The sequence below is a fragment of the Panthera pardus genome, unplaced genomic scaffold (genome assembly GCF_024362965.1).
Source record: "Panthera pardus isolate Hobbes unplaced genomic scaffold, ASM2436296v1 HiC_scaffold_8, whole genome shotgun sequence".
NCBI lineage: Eukaryota > Metazoa > Chordata > Mammalia > Carnivora > Felidae > Panthera > Panthera pardus.
Window position 1 is genome coordinate 4,100,287 of NW_026527013.1, and position 24,469 is coordinate 4,124,755.

At 49.5% G+C, this 24,469-nt stretch overlaps 1 protein-coding gene across 2 annotated transcripts in view; it reads left to right on the forward strand.

The window, feature by feature from the left end:
• The window catches only part of SAFB (scaffold attachment factor B), a 36,176-nt gene that overhangs the window by 10,245 nt on the left and 1,462 nt on the right, over window positions 1-24,469 (forward strand). For both annotated transcript variants that reach the window (XM_019430719.2, XM_019430720.2), the window contains exons 3-17: window positions 4,342-4,406; window positions 4,489-4,695; window positions 7,318-7,380; window positions 9,974-10,001; window positions 10,943-11,453; window positions 11,873-11,922; window positions 12,756-12,850; window positions 14,569-14,718; window positions 14,800-14,882; window positions 15,232-15,371; window positions 15,536-15,624; window positions 18,070-18,176; window positions 20,318-20,608; window positions 21,760-21,897; window positions 22,120-22,162. In XM_019430719.2, the coding sequence (XP_019286264.1) occupies window positions 4,342-4,406; window positions 4,489-4,695; window positions 7,318-7,380; window positions 9,974-10,001; window positions 10,943-11,453; window positions 11,873-11,922; window positions 12,756-12,850; window positions 14,569-14,718; window positions 14,800-14,882; window positions 15,232-15,371; window positions 15,536-15,624; window positions 18,070-18,176; window positions 20,318-20,608; window positions 21,760-21,897; window positions 22,120-22,162 (2,060 nt within the window). The remainder of the gene's footprint in view (window positions 1-4,341; window positions 4,407-4,488; window positions 4,696-7,317; window positions 7,381-9,973; window positions 10,002-10,942; window positions 11,454-11,872; window positions 11,923-12,755; window positions 12,851-14,568; window positions 14,719-14,799; window positions 14,883-15,231; window positions 15,372-15,535; window positions 15,625-18,069; window positions 18,177-20,317; window positions 20,609-21,759; window positions 21,898-22,119; window positions 22,163-24,469) is intronic.

Here is a 24,469-nt window from a genome sequence, read left to right on the forward strand (position 1 = left end):
CTCTCTGCCCCCCCCCCCCCCCCCCCGCCCCATTCGTGCTCGCTCTCTCTCTCTCTCTCTGTCTCTCTCTCAAAAAATGAATAAACACTAAAATTTTTTTTAATAAGGAAAATTCACAGTCCAGTTGACAAAGTAGAGATTATGAACAAGTGGTTCATGGATCAAAGAAAAAACATTGGCCTGTATAATGAAAAAAGATTCTTTTGCAGTAATTGAAGGAAAGCAAAGAAAAAAATAGAGTTCTCATTTTGGCCTCTCACCCTGGCAAAATTTTATACCGTTCTAATATTCCATGTTAGCAAGGATGTGCGGAGTTGGGCAGTTTTTGGAAATGATTTAATAAATCTCTTCGGGGCGCGCCTGGGTGGCTCGGTTGGTTAAGCGTCCAACTTCAGCTCATGTCGTGATCTCACAGTTTGTGAGTTCGAGCCCCGCATCGGGTTCTGTGCTAACAGCTCAGAGCCTGGAGCCTGCTTCGGATTCTGTGTTTCCTTCTCTCTGCCCCTCCTCTGCTTATGCTGTGTCTCTCTCAAAAATAAATAAATGTGAAAAAAAAATTTTTTTAATAAAGCCTCTTTGCGTGGGAGTCCCTAACCTAAGGAATATCCACAGTACAAAATAAAAGATGGAGGTGGATTAACATGTAGTGCAAGAAAACGAGGTTGAATCTTTTATTCGTGAAGTAAAAATGACAGTGAGGAGTGTGACTGTTTTTGAGCATATGATTGCATAAATGTGTAATAGAATACATTTTATTTTATTTTTTTTAAGTTATTTACTTAAGAGAACGAGCAGGGGAGGGGCCGAGACAGAGGGAGAGTGAAGCAGAGATCTGTGCTGACAGCAGAGATCCCGGCGCAAGGCTCAAGCTCAGGAACCATGAACCACCCGGGCACCCGTAATCAGATACGTTTTAAAAGTAATGACCTGCCCGCGTGCATCTGGCCACTCGTGCTTTGGGGGGACCCTGGCAGAGTCGGAGGAGGCAGTTAACTGGTGAGTCCTGAGGCAGAAAGAAGCTCAGGGGAGGAAGAGGAGATGGAATCCCAGGCAAGAGGGCAAGGGACAGGTTCCTGCTCTACAGGTTACCGATGCCAGAGCAGAGTGAGTAGAGCAATACCTTGTAGTTAGGAGGCTGTGAACAAGGATGCTGTTTACTCCGGAGGGAGGATTTGAGGGGCCTCCTTTTCTCTGGACATAAAGATGGCACTTTGGCTTATTCTAGAGAGCTGTGGTTTTCATTTTTATCCATTTTGGATCGACTTAAACACCTGTCTCCTCTTTAGAAGAGTGGCTTTCCCAAATAGTTGCTCTCGGTAAGCTTCCCGACCGGCGTTACGCTTTTTGTACTGAAGCCTGTTCTTCCCAGCACACGTTCTCTTGAAGTGCCTGGGTGGCTCAGTTGGTTAAACTTGCAACTTCGGCTCAGATCACGATCTCGTGGTTCGTGAGTTCGAGCCCTGTGTCGGGCCCCATCTCGGGCCCTGTGCTGACAGCTCAGAGCCTTGAGCTGGCTTCCGATTCTGTCTCTCTGTCTCTCTCTCAGATAAATATTAAAAAACAAAAAGCAAACCACATACATGTTCGTCTTGACCTCTGCTGGTTTCTTACTTGAGAGAGCTCCCCCGTGAGGAGTCTGGGCTGCAGTGTGCCCGTGCTGCTGCTCTGGAGCAAAGGTGACTGTGAACGTGGAAAACTGATTTTGCTTGTGGGAAACCTGCTGCCTCTTGTGGAAGGGAGAGATCAGTAAAGGGTTGAAAGTTCACGGTGACCTACTTAGAGTTTTCCTAGTAACTAGGATGTACGAGGTATATATTCTAGAATGATAGCAGCTTTATCAAATGTAATCCGTGGACATGCTGCTAGTGCATCTTCTTGGTATATTTATATATAAAGAGCGCTGGGTTGAGTTCCAGACATTTTTTTAAAGCTTAAGGCATATTTTGCCATGGAGATATTATAAAACGCTAACGGTGTTCCCCGCCAGCCACTAAAGACTATTTGCACATAATGTATTGAATGGTGCTGTTAGTGTCATGTTCTTGTGGGGGGGGGGGAGGGTTAATGTTTATTTTTGAGAGAATGTGGGTGGGGTAGGGGAGGGGCAGAGAGGGAGACACAGAATCCGAAGCAGGCTCCAGGCTCCGAGCTGTCGGCACAGAGCCCGACGCGGGGCTCGAACTCAAAAACGTTGAGATCATGACCTGAGACAAGTCTGACGCTTAACCCAAAGAGCTACCCAGGTGCCACACGCTCTATGTTTTTGAAGAAGGTATTCCTAAAAAACTTTTCAGATTTCCTGATATTGCTGAATGAAATTAGAATATGGAAAAATCAGGGAACAGATGTTATAAGGAAATTCTTACCCCTGAGGGTTTTTTTTAGAAAACTCAATTACGGTATCCATGATTAGGTTTGTGTTTTTGCCGCTCCCCCGCCCTTTGCCCTAAATGTTAATGCATCTTGCACACTCACAAGATAAATCCTTAAATGTAAGCAAGTTAACGTTTGTTTCCCTTACGTGACTTGGAAAAACAGCTACTGGCTTTAAGAAACTGATCTTCATTTTGGGAAAAAGGTCTTGAAGGAAGTGAGTTTTTCTGAGGATTTGTGACTGAGTAAAGGTAGCCGATCAGCAACCCTTGCCGCATCCTTCCAGAAGCTGAGCTCTGCCTCCGTGACCAGGAGCTGTAGTTCGAAAGCATGTGAGCTCACTGCGTTGCACTGTGCTGTTGAGACTCGGCCTCCACAGCGTACTTCGTGTACTTCGTGTACTTCGTACCTGGGATTTCGTTCTTCGTGATGAAAAGGGTTTAATTTTCGCAAGCCTGTTCTCGGACCAAAAATTCCACTTCTGCCCTATAGTTTTCATTATTACCATGGCTAATGATTTCCCTTTTCTCTTTAGATCTGTCATTTCTAGTATCATTTGCATTTTTTCTATTTTTTTTATTCATCTGATAATTTGTATAAAAATTAAAGGCATTGGCTACATAATTACTATTTAGATGAAAGTGCCAACCTGCTGGCCGGTTGTGAACTGTTGTCTTCAGAACAGCTTGTGAATGTAGCAATCTATTCATAAGAAACATTAAGAGGTTGAGTGAGAAGGGTTAAGGGGTGAGTCCAGCGTCCTGAACAAAAAATGCAACCTAAGATAAATTGTGGTGAAGACAGTATTCCTTTTTTTGCCTAGTGCATTGACAAAGGTAAAAATTAATACCTGATTTTACCAAAGATTTGGAAAGATTGGCAGTTTCATTCATAGTTGATGGAGCTGTGTGAATTGGAGTGACCTATCTTGATAATAGGTAGGATCTTTTTTCTTTTTTAATAAAAGCCTTAAAAATACCCTTTGTCTTGGGAATGCCCTTTCTAGAAATATGTTCTAGAATGGTAATTGCCTATGTGCAAAAAGAATTGCCAGGAGGTTCTTGGGTTGCTTGGTCGATTTCGTGTCCGACTTCAGTTCAGGTCATGGTCTCACGGTTCGTGAGTTTGAACCTCGTGTCAGGCTCTGTGCTGACAGCTCAGAGCCTGGAGCCTGCTTCCAATTCTGTGTCTCCTCCTCTCTCTGCCCCTCCCCCATTCGCGCATGTGCTCTTTCTCTCTCTCTCTCTCTCTCTCTCTCTCTCTCTCTCTCTCTCTCAAATAAATAAACGTTTAAGAAAACTGCCAGGATGTTCATCTTTATAAGCTTTTTCTTGAATTTCTACTTGTATGTATTAATTAGATCAATGGTGGTATCTCTAGATGATGCCGTTAAAGAATACGGAAATACGTTCATAAGATACTAAGTGACGAGATCACAGGATGACCGTACGGTGCCATTTTTGTAAGCATCTTACGCGTACGTAGGTATCAAGATAGGAGAGGATGTCTGTGTATGTAAGTATATGATAACATGGGGACTGATAACTCCAGGTGGTAAAATTATGAATGGTTTTTCCTTTTTGCTTATTTATGTTGTCTTGTGTTAGTTTTGTAGGAAAATACGCTTGCTCTTTCTTAACTAAAAGGCAGCACACTGTGTGAAATACTCTTTTCCCACAACCAGAGCCACTCGACACGGAGGCCGGGCCTCAAAACAGGTCTGATCTGCCCCGACCTTCCTATGCGCTCATTTCTAGCTCCTCACACTTGCACGGCCGCTTGTCGAGAACAGAACTCTTCTGCCTGGGGTAGGAGCAGGCTGTCCAGTCCCAAATGGTCTTACCATCCCTAAGTTGGGAAGTGCCGTGGTGTTGGTGTCTACTTCTGGAATGCTTAGGGCCTATAAAAGTTACTGCTTCTGGAATATAGATGTCACGGATCTCATGGCGTAAATGATTCTTTCTCCAGGACGTAAGCCAGAAGAAGAGGGTGTGGAAGACAATGGACTGGAGGAAAACTCTGGGGACGGACAGGTATGTGCAGCCTTGCTAGTGACTCAACTTGGTGGATTGACCCATGGCGGCCACGTGGTGGTTATGTTTTGTTTTGTCACAGGAGGACGTTGAAACAAGTCTGGAGAACTTGCAGGACATCGACATGATGGATATCAGCGTGTTGGACGAAGCAGAAATCGATAATGGAAGCGTTGCAGACGGCGTAGAAGACGATGATGCGGATAACCTCCCAGAGTCCCTGTCCGATAGCAGAGAGCTAGTCGAGGGAGAAATGAAAGACCTTCCTGAGCAGCTTCAAGAACATGCTGTAGGTAACTCGGCAGGGTCTCTGTCTAGGATGTACCGGGATTCGTCAGTTCCTCAAATATCTTGGTAGATGATAAGGTTTGCGTCTGGAATTGGGTCCTTTTAAAACTAGTTCATCTGTTCACGTGTAAAATTCAGACAGTTCTGAAAACACGCTTTGCTTGGAAAAGTAGTGTCTTGGTGAGGTACGTGAGTAGGTGCTATTTATTTCCATAATGCAGTCTTAAACATTCAGGGGCACTATTCAAGACCTTCCCATTCTAGGAGGTTGGTCTACGGTAATATGGCTCAGAAGCCTCGAAAATACCAAAATACAGGTTGAAAGTTGGTCTTTTCCTGTTAAAGAGCCGTCTGGTACCCTCCTTCTAGTCACCCTTCCATAATAAGCTTGGACGGTTTTTAAGCCTTAGTTTTTTCATGTTAGAAACAAATCAAATTATAATGCAGTTGTAATGGGTATTTTTTATTGAATGTTGTCTGCCAGGCATTAGGCATGATGTCCTTTAATCTTTTTGGCACAACAGGACGTATGTAAATGACGTTTTGCCTATTTTCTCCTTGAGGAAATTGGAGAGTAAAGGTAAAGATCCAAGAACCCATAGCTCGTAAGAGAGTAAGAAGACCAGGCTGATGACAGAGTCCGTGTACTTAACTCCTACACCGTGTTGACTTGGTGCGAAAAATTTATTAGATTGTTGTATTTCTGTGAGGGTGAATGTTGACTAGATGGAAAAGGCGGTAAAAATTAGAAGATGTGAGGCATCTCGGTAGGAATGCTTATGTGTGGGTTCCTGGGAGGCACCTCATTTCTATAGTGGTTCTCAGATGTCTTCTGGTGGGTGCCTCCTGAGTCATCCTCAGGGAAGGAACCTCTGTTCTCTGCTAGTGGAACGGATCCTGAGTATCCTTAGAGGTAGCAGACTGTCCTTGGAATGGAAAGTGTGATTCTGAGAAATGACTCTCATTTTGATACAAATAGGGTATATAATTTTAGTTTTTGGCGTGAGTCTCATTCAGTGGCTTTCCTCAAAAGTACCCCAAACGCTAGAGCGATGAGACGAAGTACTTACCCTTCCTTATTAGCTGCTGCTTCTTGAAGTTGGTTTTTCCTCTCTGATTAGAAAATAATACATTCAGTCCCAAAAGCCTGGAAGTGTCTCGAGTGTCTGTCAGTGATGGTTAAGTAATTATGATTGATGGAAGTGGTATAGTGTAAGAATCAAGACCATTCAGTAAAGGTCTGCCACTTAATTTGTTGTGCGACCTTGGGCAAGTTAGTTAACCTCTCTAGACTTCACTTGCAAAAATAATTGGTTTGGGGAAGATTGAAAAGACAAATGTTTCTTACCAGCTTAGATCCAAAGTCGTCATACTGGCCAAAGATCTGTTGAAACATGGCCACTCCTGTTGGGGACAGTCTTCTGCGGTTGATTTCTCCAACAGTACAGTAGAATAATCATGTCAAAGACCGTTTGGCCTGCAGAGCCTCAGATATACACCAGCTGGCCCTTGACAGGACAAGTCTGCTGACCCTGCTTTAGAGCAGTGCCCAGCATATAGCCGCACCGTAGGGTCATTGCTGTCGTCGGTGTGAAATGTTATCACCCCTTCTGCTATTATAGTTATTACTTTTAATGTAACCACGTACATGGACTAATTAGGTTTATAGGAATTAAAACAATCTCCAAGAGGAAAGTGAAGCTGTGGCAGGGTACACAATGTGTGGCCACTTGTGCAGAGAAAGGACAGATGGTCTTGCACTCTTGGGAGCACACACAGGCGATCTGGAGACAGCTGCGTCGGGAAGGAAGGAGTGGTGCAAGGGTGGCTTCCTAGCCAGATAAACGTAATAGGCCGTACATGTTCTTTAGCAAATACTTGAAACATTATTGTCCTCCCTAAAACATAACCAGCTTGGGGTGTTATGGCAAGCAGTTAAAATTATTTTGGTTCGCCCAATAATTTTATGGATCTCCCTTATGTGTATGGGGAACCCCCACCTTATTGCGTAGAGCCCGCCTCTTAGAAGATCAGTACACCAGTCGTTCTTCCCCAACAGAGGTGCCTCTGGGCCACCTGACTTTGCAGTCCTGTGTTCCTATCCCCACACTCCACTTTGGAGACTGATGAGGCTAGGAGTCAGGTACTCAAGGGATCCATCCCAGTCTAGGCCGGAGCCACCTTGGGGCAGCAGGCTCAGTAGCCGTAGCATTCAGGCTTGGAGAAGTGGCGGCCCGAGAAATCTGAGAATCTGTCCTGCGGTCTGGTTCTGGACATTGTTCACGGGAGAGCAGCCCCCAAACGTCGGGTTCCGACTGACTTGGGAGAGTCTGTACTACCTAATTTTAATCTCTTTTTAGATTAGACCTACTGTTTTTCCTTTTTCCTTTGGCTTGCATCTTAAAATCCTCACTGGTACCATTTTAGTGGGTTTCACGCTCTATCTGCAGGTATATACACTTGGAATGTTTCTTTAAACTGAGGTGAAGTCAAACTATAATGCTGTTTTGATTCCTGCACTGTGTCAGGAGTGATTTTCATGGCTCTTATTTTTCATTGTATGGATGTACCGTTGGGTTACCCTGTATTGACAACATAAGCTGTATTCTCGTTTATTTTACAGATGGAGGACAAAGAAACTCTAAACAATTTAGATACTTCATCATCTGACTTCACTATATTGCAGGTAAATTGTATGTCTCAATAATTTTAGAATCCAAGATGAGACTGCCATTTCTGGCAACCACTTCAGATGTTGTATGGCACTGCTAAGTACAAGGCATTGTGAGGTGTGTTTGCCCCTCTGGCACCTTCAGAGAGGGTTTTACTTTCCACTTTCTCCAAATACAATGTGCCTGTTGCAAAGGACTCCTCGTCTTTTCCTTCCCCTTCGAGCTCCGTGGCTTCTGTACAGCCAAGAGGAGGGCCCGTTTGGGAAGGTCTTGTTGGTTTCATTGCCGGCGGAAAGACCACCTGTCTGATCTGTTCTGGGTGGTGTCCTCTGTTGGGTGAGATGGGGTGGGGGTGGGGGGGCCGAGGGGAGCACTCACTCCCTAGGAGAGATTCTCGGGGTCCAGATGAGGATGCAGGAGGGGTGGGGTGGCCAGAGCAGTGACGTCACAGCTGGGAAGGGTGGAACCTCGGGGGTTCTGGTTCCGTCTACGGGAATTTTCTCACAGCAAATGCAGAGCTTTATTTTGATGACTCTGTCATCTTGACTGTATCGTCTGTGTAAATATTAAATCTTAGATGAGAACAAATGAGATGTGGACTGACTTTCAGGTAGGATTTACATACATGTGGGTCTTGAGTTTCCTTTTAATTTTTCAGCAAGCCTGCCTAGATAAAGACTGCTGGAATAAACTTATCTGGGTAGCAATCTGATTTTCATTGGAAAATTTTGCAAGGAAATAAAAACATAGTATGTGCCAGTTTTTGTTTTTTGGGGTTTTTTGGTGTCATTTTTCATTTACCTGTACTGCTTAATTAGAAGCCGTCTTTCAGACACAATCCCCATTTGCTTCTGCCAGGCAGGGGCAAGGTTGGTTATTGGCAAGCCAGAATCCCAGCTGCGAGGAGGGTGCGAACCTCAAGAAAGTGTGGTGGAGCCCAGTTTACCTTTAGTCCTGATGTCTCGCTCCAGCTGCAAAGTGACACCACCCATTTCCTGACTCCGAAAGGAAAGGAGGGGCCGGGTCTTGCCATTTGCTCTAGTTTTTTGTTTTTTGGGTTTTTTTGGTCAAAGGCTCCTGTGTTAACGTGGAAAATATATAAACCCTTCCAGAGACAAATAGAGGTACATTAATTTCTTCCTGGAGAAAGTTAAGGAGAGAATTCTGTCTAGAATGATCTTTGGCTTTAGTTGTAGGCTTAATTCCCAGGGTGGGGTACGTTGCATGAAAAAAAATACATAAAACGAAACTGAGAGAAGTGAACAGTTCCACAGTGCTTTCCAGGATGGCAGACTAGTTCCCAGTGGAGGTGCAGACCGTTCCCCTCCATCCCACAAGCATGTGTCAGGTGTGTATACAGAGATGAATGAGAAGAAAGGGTGGTCACCATCTTCCCAGAGCCCTTCCTCGCCATGGGAAGTACCTCAGCAGGGTCAAGCAGAGACCAGGACTGGTGTGAACTCCCACCCACACAGCCATTGCTTAGATTCTGGCTGTGCTGTGTGTCCTTGAGGAAGTTTGTCAGTCACTCTGTGCCAGTCTCCCTGTCTGTGAAAAGAAGTTTGATACTGATAGTTCCAACCTGTTAGGATTGTCTGATTAATGTGTGTGTGTGTGTGTGTGTGTGTGTGTGTGTGTGTGTGTGGTGGTTAAATTTGTGCGTGGAACCTAGTCGGTTGACAGAGGGGCTCTTCCATAGTGGGCAGCCTCTGAAGCCATTAGGAGAAGCCTTTCTATGAAGAGATGGCCCCCAAGCCAAGTGCTGAGGGAGGTGTAGGCCTCGCCTGGGGGTGGGGTGGGGACACGGCCTGCTGGGGGAGAGAGGGTGTGGGGGCCATTGCTGAAGGCTTTAGGCCACGAGGAACCATATGCTCACCATGGCGGTAAAGTGCAGGCATATGGGGAAGGGAGAGTGAGACCAGATGCTGTTGTAGATGAGGAGTGGCCATGGTCTGGACGGACAGGGCTCTCTGGGAAGGGTTTGGAGGATATTTACGGATTAGAGGGGGCCCCGTGGCAACGCTGGTTGGAAAAGCTGGGGGGGGGGGGGGGGCGGGAGTAGCGTGTAATGTTGGACAGCACTCAAGTGACAGGCAGGCAGAGGTGAGGTAGTAGGACCATGTGAACTAAGAACAGAGGTCCAACCACCTGTACCTATGTTCCCTCACACTTCTGAATTTTTAGAAATTAGCGCTACGTTGAGTGAAATGTCAGGCATTGTGTTACACGCCACAAGTAGACAAAAACACCGCTCTGTTGGCTTTTAAGAGTTCAGTCTAGGGGGACCGACAAGCCCGTGATGATGTCATCACCACTGAAAATGATACGATTGCCAGGTGCTGGGGAAACAAGGCAAAAGAAACAGTATCCGCAACCAGGGCCCAGGCCCCTGGAGAGTAGTCTACAATGGGGAGCTTGGGGCGGAGGGGAGGGAGGTGGCGTGTCTGAGGGCAGGCTCTTTCCTGAATGCGCGAGCAGGTTCTCCACCTGGTGCAGTTGTGAGTTTCCTAGTATGTACTTCAGAAATCCCCCTTTTAGTTAGTTTTCAGCGTAAATGAACCAGATTGCGTTCATCTGGCACAATCTTATTTATGTTTTTTGTTGCAGGAAATTGAAGAGCCATCCTTGGAGCCAGGTACTGTTAAATGAAAAACTTACCAGCGGGGGTTTGGAACCATTCTAGCTTTCCACCTTCTCTAATTTAAATTCTTTAATTTTAAAAAGTTGCCTTACTGTAGTATACATTGTTCTAAAGGTTTACGATCCAGAACATACCAGGATCATAGAGATTGGAAACCCAGCCATATCACCAGATCTGTGAAAGTGGCTGACTTCTCATTTTACAAACTGTATTGGTGAGATGAGACTATCTCATGCCTTTTTAAACATAAACGGCATTTAAACATGTAGAAAGAGTTTGCATGCCTCTCAAGAGCTAATAACCTCTGCACCCCACAAAACAGATCTTGTGATATTGGGCAGTGTCTTAACTTTGTGGTTTTTAATTCAGGCAGTGCAGGTAGTTGTAGGGAGATGCGTTTTAAAACATTGAGACATAACTGGATTCCAGAAGAGGAAAGAGTTTCTTCATGAGAATTCCAAACAAATACCGTTCACTTTCTGGACTGCAAATATCTCAGATCACCGATGGAAGAGATTCTGGTTTTCATGTTGGACTGTTCTGTTAAAAGAAATTCAAAGAAATTTGGAAATTGAGCTGTTCAGTGAATGGTGATACATTCAGTTAAGCAACTTGGACTTTGGAAGCTAAATTTGGAAGAGTTCTATGTAAACGACGACAGAATGAAGACTGTCAAGAATCAGCCAGAAGGTTTTGGGGGTTAAATCTCTGGGATGCTTTTCTCTTCCATGTAGCGTAGCGGCTTACTGTAGCAGTCGGTTGGAGCGCAGGTAGTGTAACCAGTGTAACTTTGTGTACCCGCGGGTTTTCCAATCTCTGTGTAGCTAGCGGTTCTCTTCGTGTTAGCGTGGCAGCCGTGCCGGTTCCGCATTTGTGATTGCTTTATTTCCCTGGTAATTAAACCTTGTGCCATTCTATTCCTGTTAAATCCGTAGAAAATGAGAAAATACTCGACATTTTGGGGGAAACTTGTAAATCTGAGCCAGTAAAAGAAGAAGGTTCCGAGCTGGAGCAGCCCTTTGCACAGGATACAAGTAGCGTGGGGCCAGACAGAAAGCTTGCGGAGGAAGAGGACCTTTTTGGCAGCGCCCATCCGGAGGAGGGTGACTTAGATTTGGCCAGCGAGTCAACAGCACGAGCTCAGGCGAGCAGGGCAGACACCCTGTTAGCGGTAGTGAAAAGGGAGCCCGTGGAGCAGCCGGGCGATGGCGCGCGGACGGACTGTGAGCCTGTAGGGCTAGAGAAGCCAGTTGAGCAGAGTAGTAAAGCCTCAGAGCACACGGAAGCCTCTAGCGAGGAGGTCGCGGAAGCGCCCCAGGAAGCCTCAAGCCCAGACCCCAGAGATAGCAAAGAAGACGTGAAGAAGTTTGCTTTTGAAGCTTGTAATGAAGTCCCTCCGGCTCCTAAAGAGTCCTCAGCCAGTGAGGGCGCTGATCAGAAAATGAGGTTTGTTTTTTCTCAGTTTTAGACCAGACGCTATCTCCTTTTCATTGGTCATTTAATGACACACATAAGCTGTTTTTTCTGCAATTGGCCAGCCAGACTGATGCAATTGTAGTTTACTTCTAAACGATGTTTTATTTCTCTTTATTTTAAACTGATTACATAATCTTTTTTCTTTTCTCAACCTATCATGGTTGTTTTCTTTAATTCTTCCTAATTATCTTTAGCCCAGCAGAATTAATTAACTCCTATGGGTCTGAAATCTTATGGTTAGGTCAGATTTCCAATACAAGTTTGTCGGGGTATCATTTTTTCAGAACTAAATTTCGGGTAGGTATGCAACCTCAGCACGTGTTTTATAATTTTGAGTTTGTTTCCTCTCTGCTGCTTCCTTCTGGAGTGACATTATCTTTTGTCTCTAGTTCTGTCGAAGATGACTCGGATACAAAAAGGCTTTCCAAAGAGGAAAAGGGTAGGTCACCGGGGCGACCCCAGTCTCCTGGAGCATGTTGGGCCTTGGCAGCAGTGGGGTATCTGCTTCCGGTTCGTTGCATATGGTGTTTCTTTCCCAGATGTGCTTTGGGGCCTCTCATGAAGCCTTTCTCCCCTCCTCTGCTACTCATCTGCAGGTTCTGGGTTATAGAGGGCAGGCCAGGTCCTCAGAGTTAACCTGTCGATTTGAAGCAGACACTTGTTTTCGAGGGAGCACTTTGAGCTCATCGATCCTGACTGGCCCTCTGATTTGCAGACTTCCTTAGCCTCAGTGATACTTGTAAATGGGAATAAATGTTCTGACTTCAGCTATCGTGGGGTTATCTGGTACTTCAGGTTTATCAACAGCTTCGCTCTCTATTAAAATCGCTAACGGAGACGACGTTTTGTTGGTTCGGATTCCTTCTTAGCAATCTAGAAGAAATCCAGATGAGGCATAGGTGGGAAGGTATATATGACAAGAAGGAGAAGCATCTGGATTGGGTTCATCCTGATAGCAGCTCTTCTATGGGCAGAAGCCATTCCACCGGGCTGCCTAGTGCCATTTGGGGACTTTCTATGTGAACCAACCTCCCACGGTCCTGATAGCCCCTGGTTCGCTGCTGCCAAAGTGGCTTTGCTCACCACCCTGGTAGACCCGGTGTGCGTTTCCCAGCGTTGTGTGAGGACGCGGCAGGCCCTCCCGTCTTAGCCGGCTTGGGTTGTGCTGGCATCTGGGAGAAGTGGGGAAGTGTCTGGTTTGGAATGACTAGTCTTTAAGACTCAGGATCTCGTGAGTGTGGTGGTTTTGACCAGACTCTTCTTTTGAAATAGGTCGTAGCAGTTGTGGTAGAAATTTCTGGGTTAGCGGACTCTCTTCTACCACCAGAGCCACAGATTTGAAGAATCTTTTCAGCAAATACGGGAAGGTAAGACCAAGGGGTCATCGAGGAGAGAAAATGTTTTTAAGCCAATGTGGTACGGCCTCTACATGCAGATGATTGTCCCCTCTCGGGGACTGCTTTGAATGACACCGTGCCGTTCTTTGGCTCATGTTTGCTCACAGCCTGTGGCGGGTCTGTCCCTCCACTGCTCGCGGTGAGAGAGGTGGAAGCTCCCAGAGCCCACGCCTGCTCCGTATTGTTTCTCCCTTTTCCCGGGCCCCAGAGCCACCACGTAAATTTTAGAGGATTTTCTAAATCCGTTTCTGTGGTGTTGAGTCTTCAACTTCAGCAGTGGTGGCAAAGGGCAGGGCGGGGAGGTGCTGTCCGCACTTCTGCGAGATGGTGGTCACTGTGGAACTGGAGGGAGGCTGTAGAAAGGGGTTGTAAACAGGGCCTTTAGGGTCAGACTGGTCTGGGCAGCTGTGGGCCCAGCTCTGCTGCTCACAGTCGAGTGGCCGGGAGCACGTCATTTCCCCTGTGTGAGCTCCCGTCTGCTTGAGGGCCCTCAGAGGTGCTGGCTCCTTCAGATGGCGTGTGTAGCTGTTGCAGAGCTGCTGGTGCCCCGGCCCGTGTCCCTCAGCCCGCCTGCTTTCACCCACAGCCGGGCCACTTCTCCTCTGCCTGATTCCCCTCCTCGCTCAGCCCAAGAGCGGTGGCCATGATGGATAGAGGCACCCGCCTCCCCCACCCCTCCAGGCCGGCTGCGGTTCTGTGTTTGATTTAGAGTACCTGCGTTAGCTCTCTTCCCTTCTCTTTTTCACCACCTCCCCATGTGCTTTCTAGATTCACCTCCTAAATAAACTGCTGCATCCAGGGCTCATTTTCTCAGGGGTAGCTTTTGGGGCAAGCCAAAGTGAGACTTAAGCACAGGCCTCTGTTTATAGTAAGGATTCAACAATTTATAGCGGAGAAAACCAATAGTATTTGCTTTGGTTATCGATGTCTGGGAACCAAAAAGAGTGAAATTAAATACGATGGGGTTGTAGAAATAACTAATGATTCCCTGGGCCTCGGTAATGCGTGGTGGGCCTCTTTCACGATTCCCCTGTGGCCCAGATGGGTACTCTCAGCAGGGACATGTCACCTTGGAGCCTGCAGTGTCTTGGGTTCGTTCTCAGCTTAATGCCCTTGAGTAGGGACAGCCCACTCGGAAACTCTCTTGGGTCTGAGTGTCCGTGTGGCATAATGAGGGTGAATCCTGGCTTATGTGGGACGTCCCCTGAGCCAGAGTGCCTGACCTTAACTTGCCAGGGTCACTGGGAGAAGTAAGTAGTGTGCAAAGATGTGCCTCTGGTGCCAGAAACCTCTCCTACCGAATTTTGTCATCGCTCGGAGTAAGATGGGTTTAGCGTCCTTACGTCAGTCTCCACGTGCACATCTGTCTTCCCGCTTCACTGCCCACACGGCTAACGGAATGACGGCGGAGGTCTGATCCCCAGAGCGAACGGCCGGAAGTGGGGCAGATCCGCAGAGTCGTCCCAGTGAGGCAGTAGCGTCATCCTCCCTGGTTGTCATGTGCCACTTGTCAGGCACTGGGTGATGGGGCGTCGCCCACAGTCCTCATTCCAGGGCAGGTGCCGGGACTCCTGCATCAGAGGAAAGCAGCGCGAACGGGGATGTCCTGTGCGTTTCACGCGGCGGGTGTCGGGGGTCTGTGAGTGGGGGCTTTGTGTCTGAGTCCCGTTCGTGTGCTTTCCTTTGAGGTGGTGGGCGCTAAGGTTGTGACAAATGCCCGGAGTCCTGGAGCTCGCTGCTATGGCTTTGTTACAATGTCCACAGCAGAAGAGGCCACAAAATGCATTAACCACCTGCACAAAACAGAGCTCCACGGGAAGATGATCTCCGTGGAAAAAGTAAGTGATCTCCGGTTTTCTTACCGGGATGTGACCCTTTTAGGAAATAAGGTAATACTTGCACTTGATTCTTTTTCTCAGGCGAAAAATGAACCAACTGGGAAGAAAACTTCTGAGAAGAGAGAGGGTGAGGGGAAGAAGGAGAAGTCCAGCACCAGTGACAGGTACCGCTCTTCTCTGAGGGAACTATGGACAAGACGGCCTTTCTACGTTTCGCATCCTGCACGTTTTCCACAGACAGGGAGACCGCAAGGCCTCCCCCCCCCCTTTAGTTTATACGAACGTTTGGTGGAGGGGGTTCACCTTCAGTAGCTCCCTGAGAGGATTCCTTCCTTCAGCCCCTCTTCCAAGGGTGCTTGGGGAGAGCAGGCGGCTCCCCTTGTCGGGCCTCGTCCCGCTGACGCCCAGGCAGCCTCCTGGTCACGTGGCGCTCACGGCAAGAGTCTCGTCGTGGCTGCTTTGCTGCCTAAATGTTGGACGCAACGTGCGTCTGTTCTGGGATGTCATTTATAGATCTGCGAACCTCAAGAGGGAAGATAAAGCTGATAGAAAAGAGGACACTAAGAAGGGTGAAGATGTAAGCGGAGAAAAGAGTAAAGATCAAGATGATCAGAAACCTGGCCCCTCAGAGCGATCTCGAACCACAAAATCAGGTACTGTCACTGGTGATGCCACCCTATGCTCTGTTCCTGGCTGGTGTGGTTTGCGGTTTGCTGTTAGCAGTGCATACTAGATTTCTTTTCCATAGAGAGAAATCCTTTTTTTCGAATCTGGGAGTTTTCTGTTTCTTCCATTACACAACTCCTTTCTTCTGTAGGAAGTCGAGGAACCGAGCGGACCGTAGTGATGGATAAATCTAAAGGGGTGCCTGTTATTAGTGTCAAGACTTCAGGATCCAAAGAGAGAGTGAGTATCAATTTTCTAACTAGGGTATTTAGTGTTTCTCTTATTTCACTTATTTATTTTTTTATTCTTAAAGTTTATGTTGAGAGAGTGAGAGCAGGGGAGAGACAGAGAATCACAAGCACACTCCGTCCTGTCATCACAGAGCCTGACACAGGGCTCGAACTTGCAAAACATGAGATCGTAACCTGAGTGAAAATCAAGAGTCGGACGCTTGATTTCCGGTGACTGATCCACCCAGTTGCCCCCCCAAAACGGAAAGAGTTTAAAAGCTTTTGTTTGCGCATAACTTTGTTCTGATGAGAATTTTTGTTTTCTTACTACCTAAAGCTAATTTTAAAGTTCAAATGTGAAGGCGCCATGACTTTAGAGTTAGAGCACTGTCTTATAAAATTAAAACATGGGAATAGTTGGCTTCCCCCACCCGAATCCACATGTAGCTGGCCATTTTCATGGTTTCCCTTGAAAGTGGTGGCAGCTCTCCATCACACATTCCTAAACTCCTACGTAACCCAGCTGGGGTTTCATGCCCTTCTGAGTTGGATCTCCACTTGGGCTCGGTCCCGTATTCTTTCTCCACGCAGATGCCCCGGAGAACACAATTCACAAAGTACCTGTCTTGGGTCCTTACCATTTCACTCTGCCTGCTGTGAGGGCTTAGGCAGCTGTCAGTGTCCCTAACTTCAATTTTTGGGTCTTGCAACTTGGATAGATATGGGGCCAGGGTCCTCAAGACCACCCACGTTCACCATTCACCCTCAGGACCACGGGGCTTGGCCTGTGATGGTCCTCACAGCTAAGATTGCCTACAGTGGTGCGGTAAGGATACACAGCCCAGTCATGGGGGAAAAGACACAGACAGAGTCCGGAGAGGACTTGTGCAGGCTCCCTCGTGCTCTCCCCTTCGTGTGGCCTGTGCTCTTGCCCAGGGAAGCCCGTTAGCCTGTTAGTGTCAGCACCCAAGGTTGTTATTTGGGGGCTGGTTACCTAGACGTTCTGCTAGATATATACCAAAATTCGTGAATTCGAAGAGGAAAGCAGGTGTTGAGCAGAAACCACAGTGGGCACAGTCTAGGCACAGTGACCACCCTGGGACTGTCAGCTGGAGACACTCTGAATGCCAGGTTCCCAGGCGCCAGCCTCGGGCCTGCCATGGTACCCTGTGCTGCGAGATGGCAAATCGTTTTAGCTGTTGCAAGCCAGTGTTCCAGTTCTGCAAACTTCCAGCATGCTTGTGTGTGCACATGTTATAATACATGTGACCACTTTTACGGTTATTTTATGTAAAATGAGTGGAAAATGGCAAAATGGAAGTATGAGTCCCAGGGCTAAGATGGGTAGATCTCGTAAAGATAACGCAGTCACACAAATCAGGAATCCTCTGCTATACTAGAGGTAGCCATGGTTGGGCACTCACTGCATGTTTAGTTAGGAAGGAAAAGAACAGGAGTAAAGAGTTGAGAGTAAGGAGTTTAGTTTATGTTATGTTATTTTTTCAATGTTTTATTTATTTTTGAGAGAGAGAGAGAGAGAGAGAGAGAGAGAAACCGAGTGCAAGCTGGGGAGGGGCAGAGAGAGAGGGAGACACAGAATCCAGAGCAGCTCCAGGCTCCGAGCTGTCAGCACAGGGCCCAACGCGGGGCTCTAACCCATGAACCGTGAGATCGTGACCTGAGCTGAAGTCGGACGCTTAACCGACTGAGCCACCCAGGCGCTCCAAGGAGTTTATTTTAATTTTTTTTTTTAACGTTTACTTATTTTTGATAGAGCATGAATGGGGGAGGGTCAGAGAGAGAAGGAGACACAGAATCTGAAGCAGGCTCCAGGCTCTGAGCTGTCAGCACAGAACCCGACGCGGGGCTCGAACTCACAGACCGTGAGATCATGACCTGAGCCGAAGTCGGACGCTCAGCCGACTGAGCCACCCAGGCATCCCTCCAAGGAGTTTATTTTAGATGCAGAAGACCAAGTATTAAAAAAATTGGTTTTGGGGCACCTGGGTGGCTTAGTTGGTTGAGCGTCTGACTCTTGGTTTTGGCTCAGGTCATGACCTCACGGTTTGTGAAATCGAGCCCCTGTTTGGGATTTTCTGTCTCCCTCTCTCTCTCTGCCCGTCCCCTGCTTTCATTCCCTCTTTCTTAAAATAAGTAAATACGTTTTTTAAAAAATTGGCTTTCATCATATAAAAAGGTTTAGGGAGATAATATTTCTATTTTGACCCTGTTGAAAATTCTCGTTGGATATTTTGGCATGGTGATGACGTTTTGATTTTTAAGTATGGTCAGGAAAACATGAAGTTTCTTAGGAGGGAACACCCTGTTAACTGGTTGTCCCATTAAATGTTAACGTTCATTTCCAATTTTCGTGTTGGATGCTTGGATGTGGACTTGCCTGATTCTTCCTGTTGTCATTTCTACCTTAACTTGTGCATATTTTTTGGTGAACCAGGTTTCTAAGAGCCAGGATCGCAAATCGGCCAGCAGAGAGAAGCGGTCTGTTGTGTCTTTTGATAAAGTCAAAGAGCCTCGGAAGTCGAGAGACTCTGAGTCCCGGAGGTGAGTCCGTGTCCAGCAGTGTTACCTGGTTTGCTTCTGTCTCTGGACTAGTCAGACCATGTCATGGGGGCATATTTTCAGAGCCCCCTGTGGGTGGGATATTGCTTTAAACCTAGTTGCTCCTTTGGCCTTCAGTAGACTTGCTGTGCTCTTTCATCCTGCGGTTATTTTCAAATGATCTTCTCATGCAGATAGGCCCATCTCTTGATGATTCTGGGAGGTAACGGCAGGGAGTTGAAATGCCTAGCAGTGCTGGTTCACACACCCGGTGTGCCCCCAGAGCGGTCGGAAGGGAGAGAAACAGTGGGACACACGCAGGGAGAGAGCAGAGATGTCCCCATCCTTAAAATAGCTAAAGAAAAAGTCTCCAGAAATTTTAAAAACTAAACACAAGCGGTACTGAACACACCGTATGACAGTTTTCCTACAAAGAAACAATTCTTAAACTATAGTTGAAAAGATAAACAGCCCTCGTAAAACTGGCAGAGTAAGAATGAGTAGAGGGGGCGAGGCACGGCCTTTCTGGGGTGCGTGCACTCACAGCTTCCTGCTGCGCAGGGACGGGCGCCGGACAAAGGGCCCTTGTGTTGAAGTGACGTAGGGCCACAGAGCTGACCCATGCGCATGTGGGGACTTCATATGTCAGTAGTGACGTTTCTCACCAGGGACAAAAGGATGGGCTCTCCCATCCTTTAATAGCTTCAAGTCCCTTGGCTATTCCTTCGGTCGGCCCTCTGGGTCTGTAGCTCCCGTCAGTGGCAAAACAGTCCCCGTCAGCTGGTGACAGAACACAAACATGAAAGCTGACAACACCCGTATACAGCGGAAGTTGGTGTGTTCAAGAGTCAGGGGCCGGAAGGAGAGGTTGGCCGAGAGGAAATGTAACTTCTGTCTGTACGTGAAAGATCCACGAGGGATGGGAATAAACGTGATGTGAAGTAAATGCAAGGAGGCAAAAAAAACCCTGCTAGGAAACGGACAGGAGCGAGTTGACAGAAGGGACGGGTCAGGTGCCGCAGGACTCAGGACGAAGGGAGGCAGGCTTCACTGGGCACCGGGAGCGCGCGTGAAAAGAGCCGTGAGACCAGTTTTTGCTTCTGCCGGTTTGGTTGGGTGCACTGTGTGCGTATTCCAGTGTGGGGGACGGGGGCGCGGCCCCTGGAGAGGGATTCCGCGGAGGCCCGCGCGGCTGAGTCTGATGCCCCAGACCTAGAAGTGCCACTTCTCCAGACCTGCCCTAGAGGAACTTGTGCATGAGAAAGCCTCCGATTGTGAGCTTGTGAAAGGAGACCATCAAAAGGTCTGCCTCTGGGTGCTGCTTGTATAAACCGTGGCCTGTCCGCTCCACGGGGCCTTTCCTGAACCCTTGCCCTCGACCTGTAAAGGTGGATGTGGGAGGGCCTGGACATGTCGCATTAATCAAGGAGGCTGTAGCCATTCTCGTCCAAAACCCGGCAGTGAGGCAAGAGTATGCGTTTCTGCCGGTATAAGTAGGTGTCTGTAAAGGCGTAGCAACGGGTGGAATGGGGACAACGTGGCCACTGTCTTCCGTGTCACACGTACAGGGACTGGCAGGAAATGCGCTGGGGTGTAGCCGGCGTCCCTAACAAGAGCAGAGCTGGCCGCGCCCTCGGGCTGGGCGGGCTCCCCGGCCCTTCGCTCGGCCACCACGGGCTGCCTGTCGGTAAACTCATCTGAGTTTACAAACATCGTCAGGATTTCAATTCTAGTGCACTCGCCCCGTCCCGGGGTGACTGAAGCTCATTTAGGGACAAGAGGTCCTGACCGAGACTTAATTTCCCGTGGCAAGTGTGTTCTGTTTCTTCTTTTTAACGGACTGTTTCGTGGAATCAGATGCTTGATCTGCAGACGAGGTTTCGGGAAGTGAGGTTCAGCTCCTATCCTGGCGGAGCCCCTACGTGCCCGTGCCTCTCTGCTCTGATTCCCGCCGCTCGGGGACCGAACTGGGGGGCACCGAGCCGGCGGCGGAGCCCGTGCCGGCACCCCGGGGCTGCCGCCCCCGCACCGACGCCCTGGCCGGGCTCCCGGGGGCCGGTCCGCGTTCCGGGCGGGCGGGAGCCGTGGCCGGGCCGGGTGACGCCTCCGGCACCGCGGCCCCTCCAGCAGCTGCTCTCCCGCAGGGTGCGCGAGCGCAGCGAGTGGGAGCAGCGCATGCAGGCGCAGTGGGAGCGCGAGGAGCGCGAGCGGCTGGAGATCGCCCGCGAGAGGCTGGCCTTCCACCGCCACCGCCTGGAGCGCGAGCGCATGGAGCGGGAGCGGCTGGAGCGCGAGCGCATGCACGTGGAGCACGAGCGCCGGCGGGAGCAGGAGCGCATCCACCGCGAGCGCGAGGAGCTGCGGCGCCAGCAGGAGCTGCGCTACGAGCAGGAGCGGCGGCCCGCGGTGCGGAGGCCCTACGACGTGGACGGCCGGTGAGCCTAGCTGCCCTTAGCCGCCGCCCCCGAGGCGGCCTGTGGCCTTTAGGATCGGGCGAGGGTCCCCCACGTCGCGCTTCCGCGAGATTCTCGTTTCAGAGGCCGCACGCGTACGGGCTACGGCTCGATTTGACGTCGTGCTGTTCGTCGGGCACCTGAGATCGTTAGGGGTCAGTGGGGAAGTGGGTAGAGCAGCGCCTAAGAAAGCCTCACGTTCAAGTCCTAGCACAGAACCCCCGAGGGAAGGGAGTTCTTCAGCCCGGGGCCACATGCGAGTCAGGTGCGGAGGGGGGTGACCCGCGCCCGGAAGAAACTTCTTCAGGCCTCCGTGTAGGCTTTGTCATCGTAGCCCTTTGTTGTGGCTCGTTTCCAGTAATATTAACTTTAATTCCCTGGACATACCGACGTGACTTGGGCGTGCTCCAACGCTAGCCTCAGTGAAAAACGGGCCCGGTTTTAGTCCTTGCTGGTGGGAGTCCAGGGTGGTAATCCCAGCACTGATATGACCAGCTTTTCTGCACGCATCGCCACTCGGGAAGAACCACGTTTTGTATTCCTCCCTCTACTGTGTGGATATTGCGTGGATTGCGTGTAATATCCAGCAGGACTTCTTTCGAGGGCCTTCAAGCTCTTTTAGGATTTTTGATGCCTTTGTGCAAAACACCGCTGCTGGGAGTCCGTTACGGTCATGCATGTTTTTGCAACAGTATTATTTCAGGTGCTTCTCAACGTCCCCCCACTGGTGTCTTTGCTGGGTTAAGTTCACGTTGGAGGAAAAGAGGTAGTGCACTGAGGAGAGCTGGGGGTCACCACTCTCGCTTGCTGTCCTGATAGATTGAGGCCATGTGCTGTTCCCGGAGGCGACCTGCGGGTGTGCAGGTGTGCCCACGTCCCCTCCTGTTAGGGAAACCAAAGCTCTTCTCTTTAGGGTCAAGTGAGGCTTGTTGGATAGAATAGAAGGGGGTCCTTCAGTCGGATCCCACATCACCCTACTGGCCCCTCTCAGCTTGTGTAGCAAAGACGAAAAAGTTAATTCTCATTCTGTGGAATGACAGGAGCCAGGGACAGTTTGAGGGTTCGGTTCACCAGCTCCGCAAAGGTTATGAACTCGAAGGAGAAATTATATCACTTCTTTATTCCCCCTCCAGGCGAGACGATGCCTACTGGCCGGAAGCAAAGCGGGCCGCTCTGGATGAGCGCTACCATTCTGATTTCAACCGCCAGGACCGTTTCCATGACTTTGACCACAGGGACCGGGGCCGCTACCCTGACCACTCTGTCGACAGGTCAGCCAGGCTCCCAATGACCCTGCCCATTTGTACAAGTTCTCTTTTCCTCTCGTTCTGAATGATGAAGGACTAGGGTTGGCCCTTCCAGGCTTTGAGACCTTCAGGCTATGAATAACCTGGGTTCGGTTTGGGAAATGTTTTCTAGGGGGGGGGGGGGGGGGGGTTGTCTAGCCGACCTATCTTCTCTTCTTATGTTTTCATTTAAATTTCCTTTTTCAGGAGAGAAGGTTCAAGATCCATGATGGGAGAAAGAGAAGGACAGGTGAGTCAGAAACTTGAGTTGCAGCCACGGATTTTGCCGTGGAATCGATTCTCTCTCCATGCTGTCTCCCTCCTCAGCTGAGGTTCTGTTCACTTCTGAATAGCGAAGTAGCTAAATGCCGTATCTGTATCAATGGCTAAGGAGCCTTGGGTGAGTCTCAAGGGCTCCATCGTCACCGTCTGCACAGCTCAGCCCATGAGAGGCCAGGGGCCCGTGCTTTGCAGGACTCACAGGTTAGAAAATATGCTGGAGTTTCTTCTTTTACTTGTCGAACGTTTAGATTAAGAACTTCTCCACATCGCGCTGACTCTTTAGTGGGTTTACTTGAAATATCGGGGGGTGCGGGGAGGAATTCCGGAAGGTTGTGGTCAGGGCGGCGTGGGGGCACAATTGCTGCCCGTGAGTTTCCTTTCCCTGCTGGAGCGCGGCTCTGTCTGCCCTCCTTCCTCGCTTCCTGAGGGCGTGGCTGGGGACTGCGTAGTCCTGGCCGTACCCAGCGGGTCCCCTGCTACCTCCGGAGCGGTCGTCGCGTGCCTCTTTTTCCTCTTCTTGGAGGTGAATCTGAAGAGCAACTGAATCTACACCCGCTCTTGGCGGTTCTCTTTGGTGAAGTGGGGCTCGGTGGTTAAATGTCCAGGCTCCGGAACCAGAACCAGAGTCGCATTCTGGTGTCAGCACTGTGCTGAGCACTTGTCTCCCAACTCTGAAGTGAGGGCGCTCACTCCCCGCTGCTCAGGGTGTGGGGGCTAAATGGGTTGACAGCCATGTCTACACCGGTTGGCCCGGCTCCTGACACGCAGCTGCTAATCCCTGGCTGCTCTCTCCTGCCGCTATGGGCTGAAGCGCTCCCAAACCTGAAAGGATGTTTTCTCTTGTGTGTGCTGTCCTTAGTAACCCTGGTGCTGCCCTGGATGCAGGCAGTGACATGGGACACAGAAGGGGACACCAGCACAGGCTCTCGGGGTCTTGCTGAGCCGTTACACCAGCTGGTCGGTGGGCAGGAGAGTGTGGCTACCCTGTGAAAAACCGGGCAGAGCTAGAGATCGGCTTTGTGCAAAGTGTTCTCTGTCGGTTCGGTGTCTTTGGAAGGCTGCCGAGAAAAGCTTGCTTGTTCGTAGATATTTCCGTTTGTCGAAAGGAAGTGGTCTGGATCGTGAGCTGTTGTGGTTTTTTTTTTGTTTTGTTTTTTTACAAGCTGGTGTGTCCTGCAGGTTCCTTATGGAAGTGGGGCTTCAGGGTCTCATTGAAGCAGCTGTTGTCCTGCCCGGACACTTCGGCTTTGGCTTTGTGCCTGGAAGGAACAGTGCTGTGTTTGTCCATCTGGTACAGTTGAGCCCCACCTCCCCCACTTTGGTCGAGGGAGGTGTCCGCACACGTTTGGGAATGCGAGGCCCGTGGAGGCAGGAGGCGGAAGCACACGTGGCCAGGGCTCCCGTGTGGCAGGCTGGCCCCGGCCCCGGCGAGCTCCTGGCCTAGCAGGCGCGGAAGCACGGACGCGTGCGGCCACGGGGCAGCCGGAGCATCCGTCCAAGAGGCTTCATTACCAGGACTCCTTTCTAGGCTTTTCTCACTTAGAATGCGATCTTGGAGCAAAAGACCACAGGGCTACAGGTTGGGTTTGTGGGATCACGAGAGCAACAGTGGGGCCGAAGCCGCCTCACCAGCTCCCTAAAGCTTGGGGTGCCCTTCCGGCAAGCAGGGCAGGCTTCGGGTGAAGGGCCAGTGGTGAGCGTTTGTTGAGAACAGCATTTCCTAGAACGAGAACCCGCCACTCCTAGAAGGGCTCTCCCTTCCGTCCTTCCGATGGCTCATAGAACAGGGCCAGGCCAGCAGGTTCCACGGACCACGCCACAAGTGGCTGGTGGTCGGTCCGGTGAGGCACCGGGTCTGGGGTGCGTGTGAAAGGATCCCTAGTGGCCATTTTGTCCTGGAGGTTCCTAGGGGCTAGAGCACCGGGCCCAGGCGCGCTGCTTGTCTGTCTGTTCCTGGCGCAGGGTGGCCACGAGGCCCCAGCGCCTTCTCTCCTTCGGTGCCTGAAGTCTCTCCTTCTGGATTAGGGTAGATCTCATCCCTCGGTTTCTTTCTCCGTTGTTCACATTCTTCAGTTTTCCTCACTTGTCCGTGAACGGACTTTGAGGATGTGGCTGTTGAGCAAGCCGAAACGGCCTCTGTGGCACACGACCGTGTGTAGAATGCTCGCCAGTACTTCTGAGTTACTGTCACTGTCGTCGTCATTATCAGCTTGTTGGTCCCAAGGCCTTGGGATCCAAGCTTGATACCGAAGCCTTCTTTCTGTTCTGGCTCTTT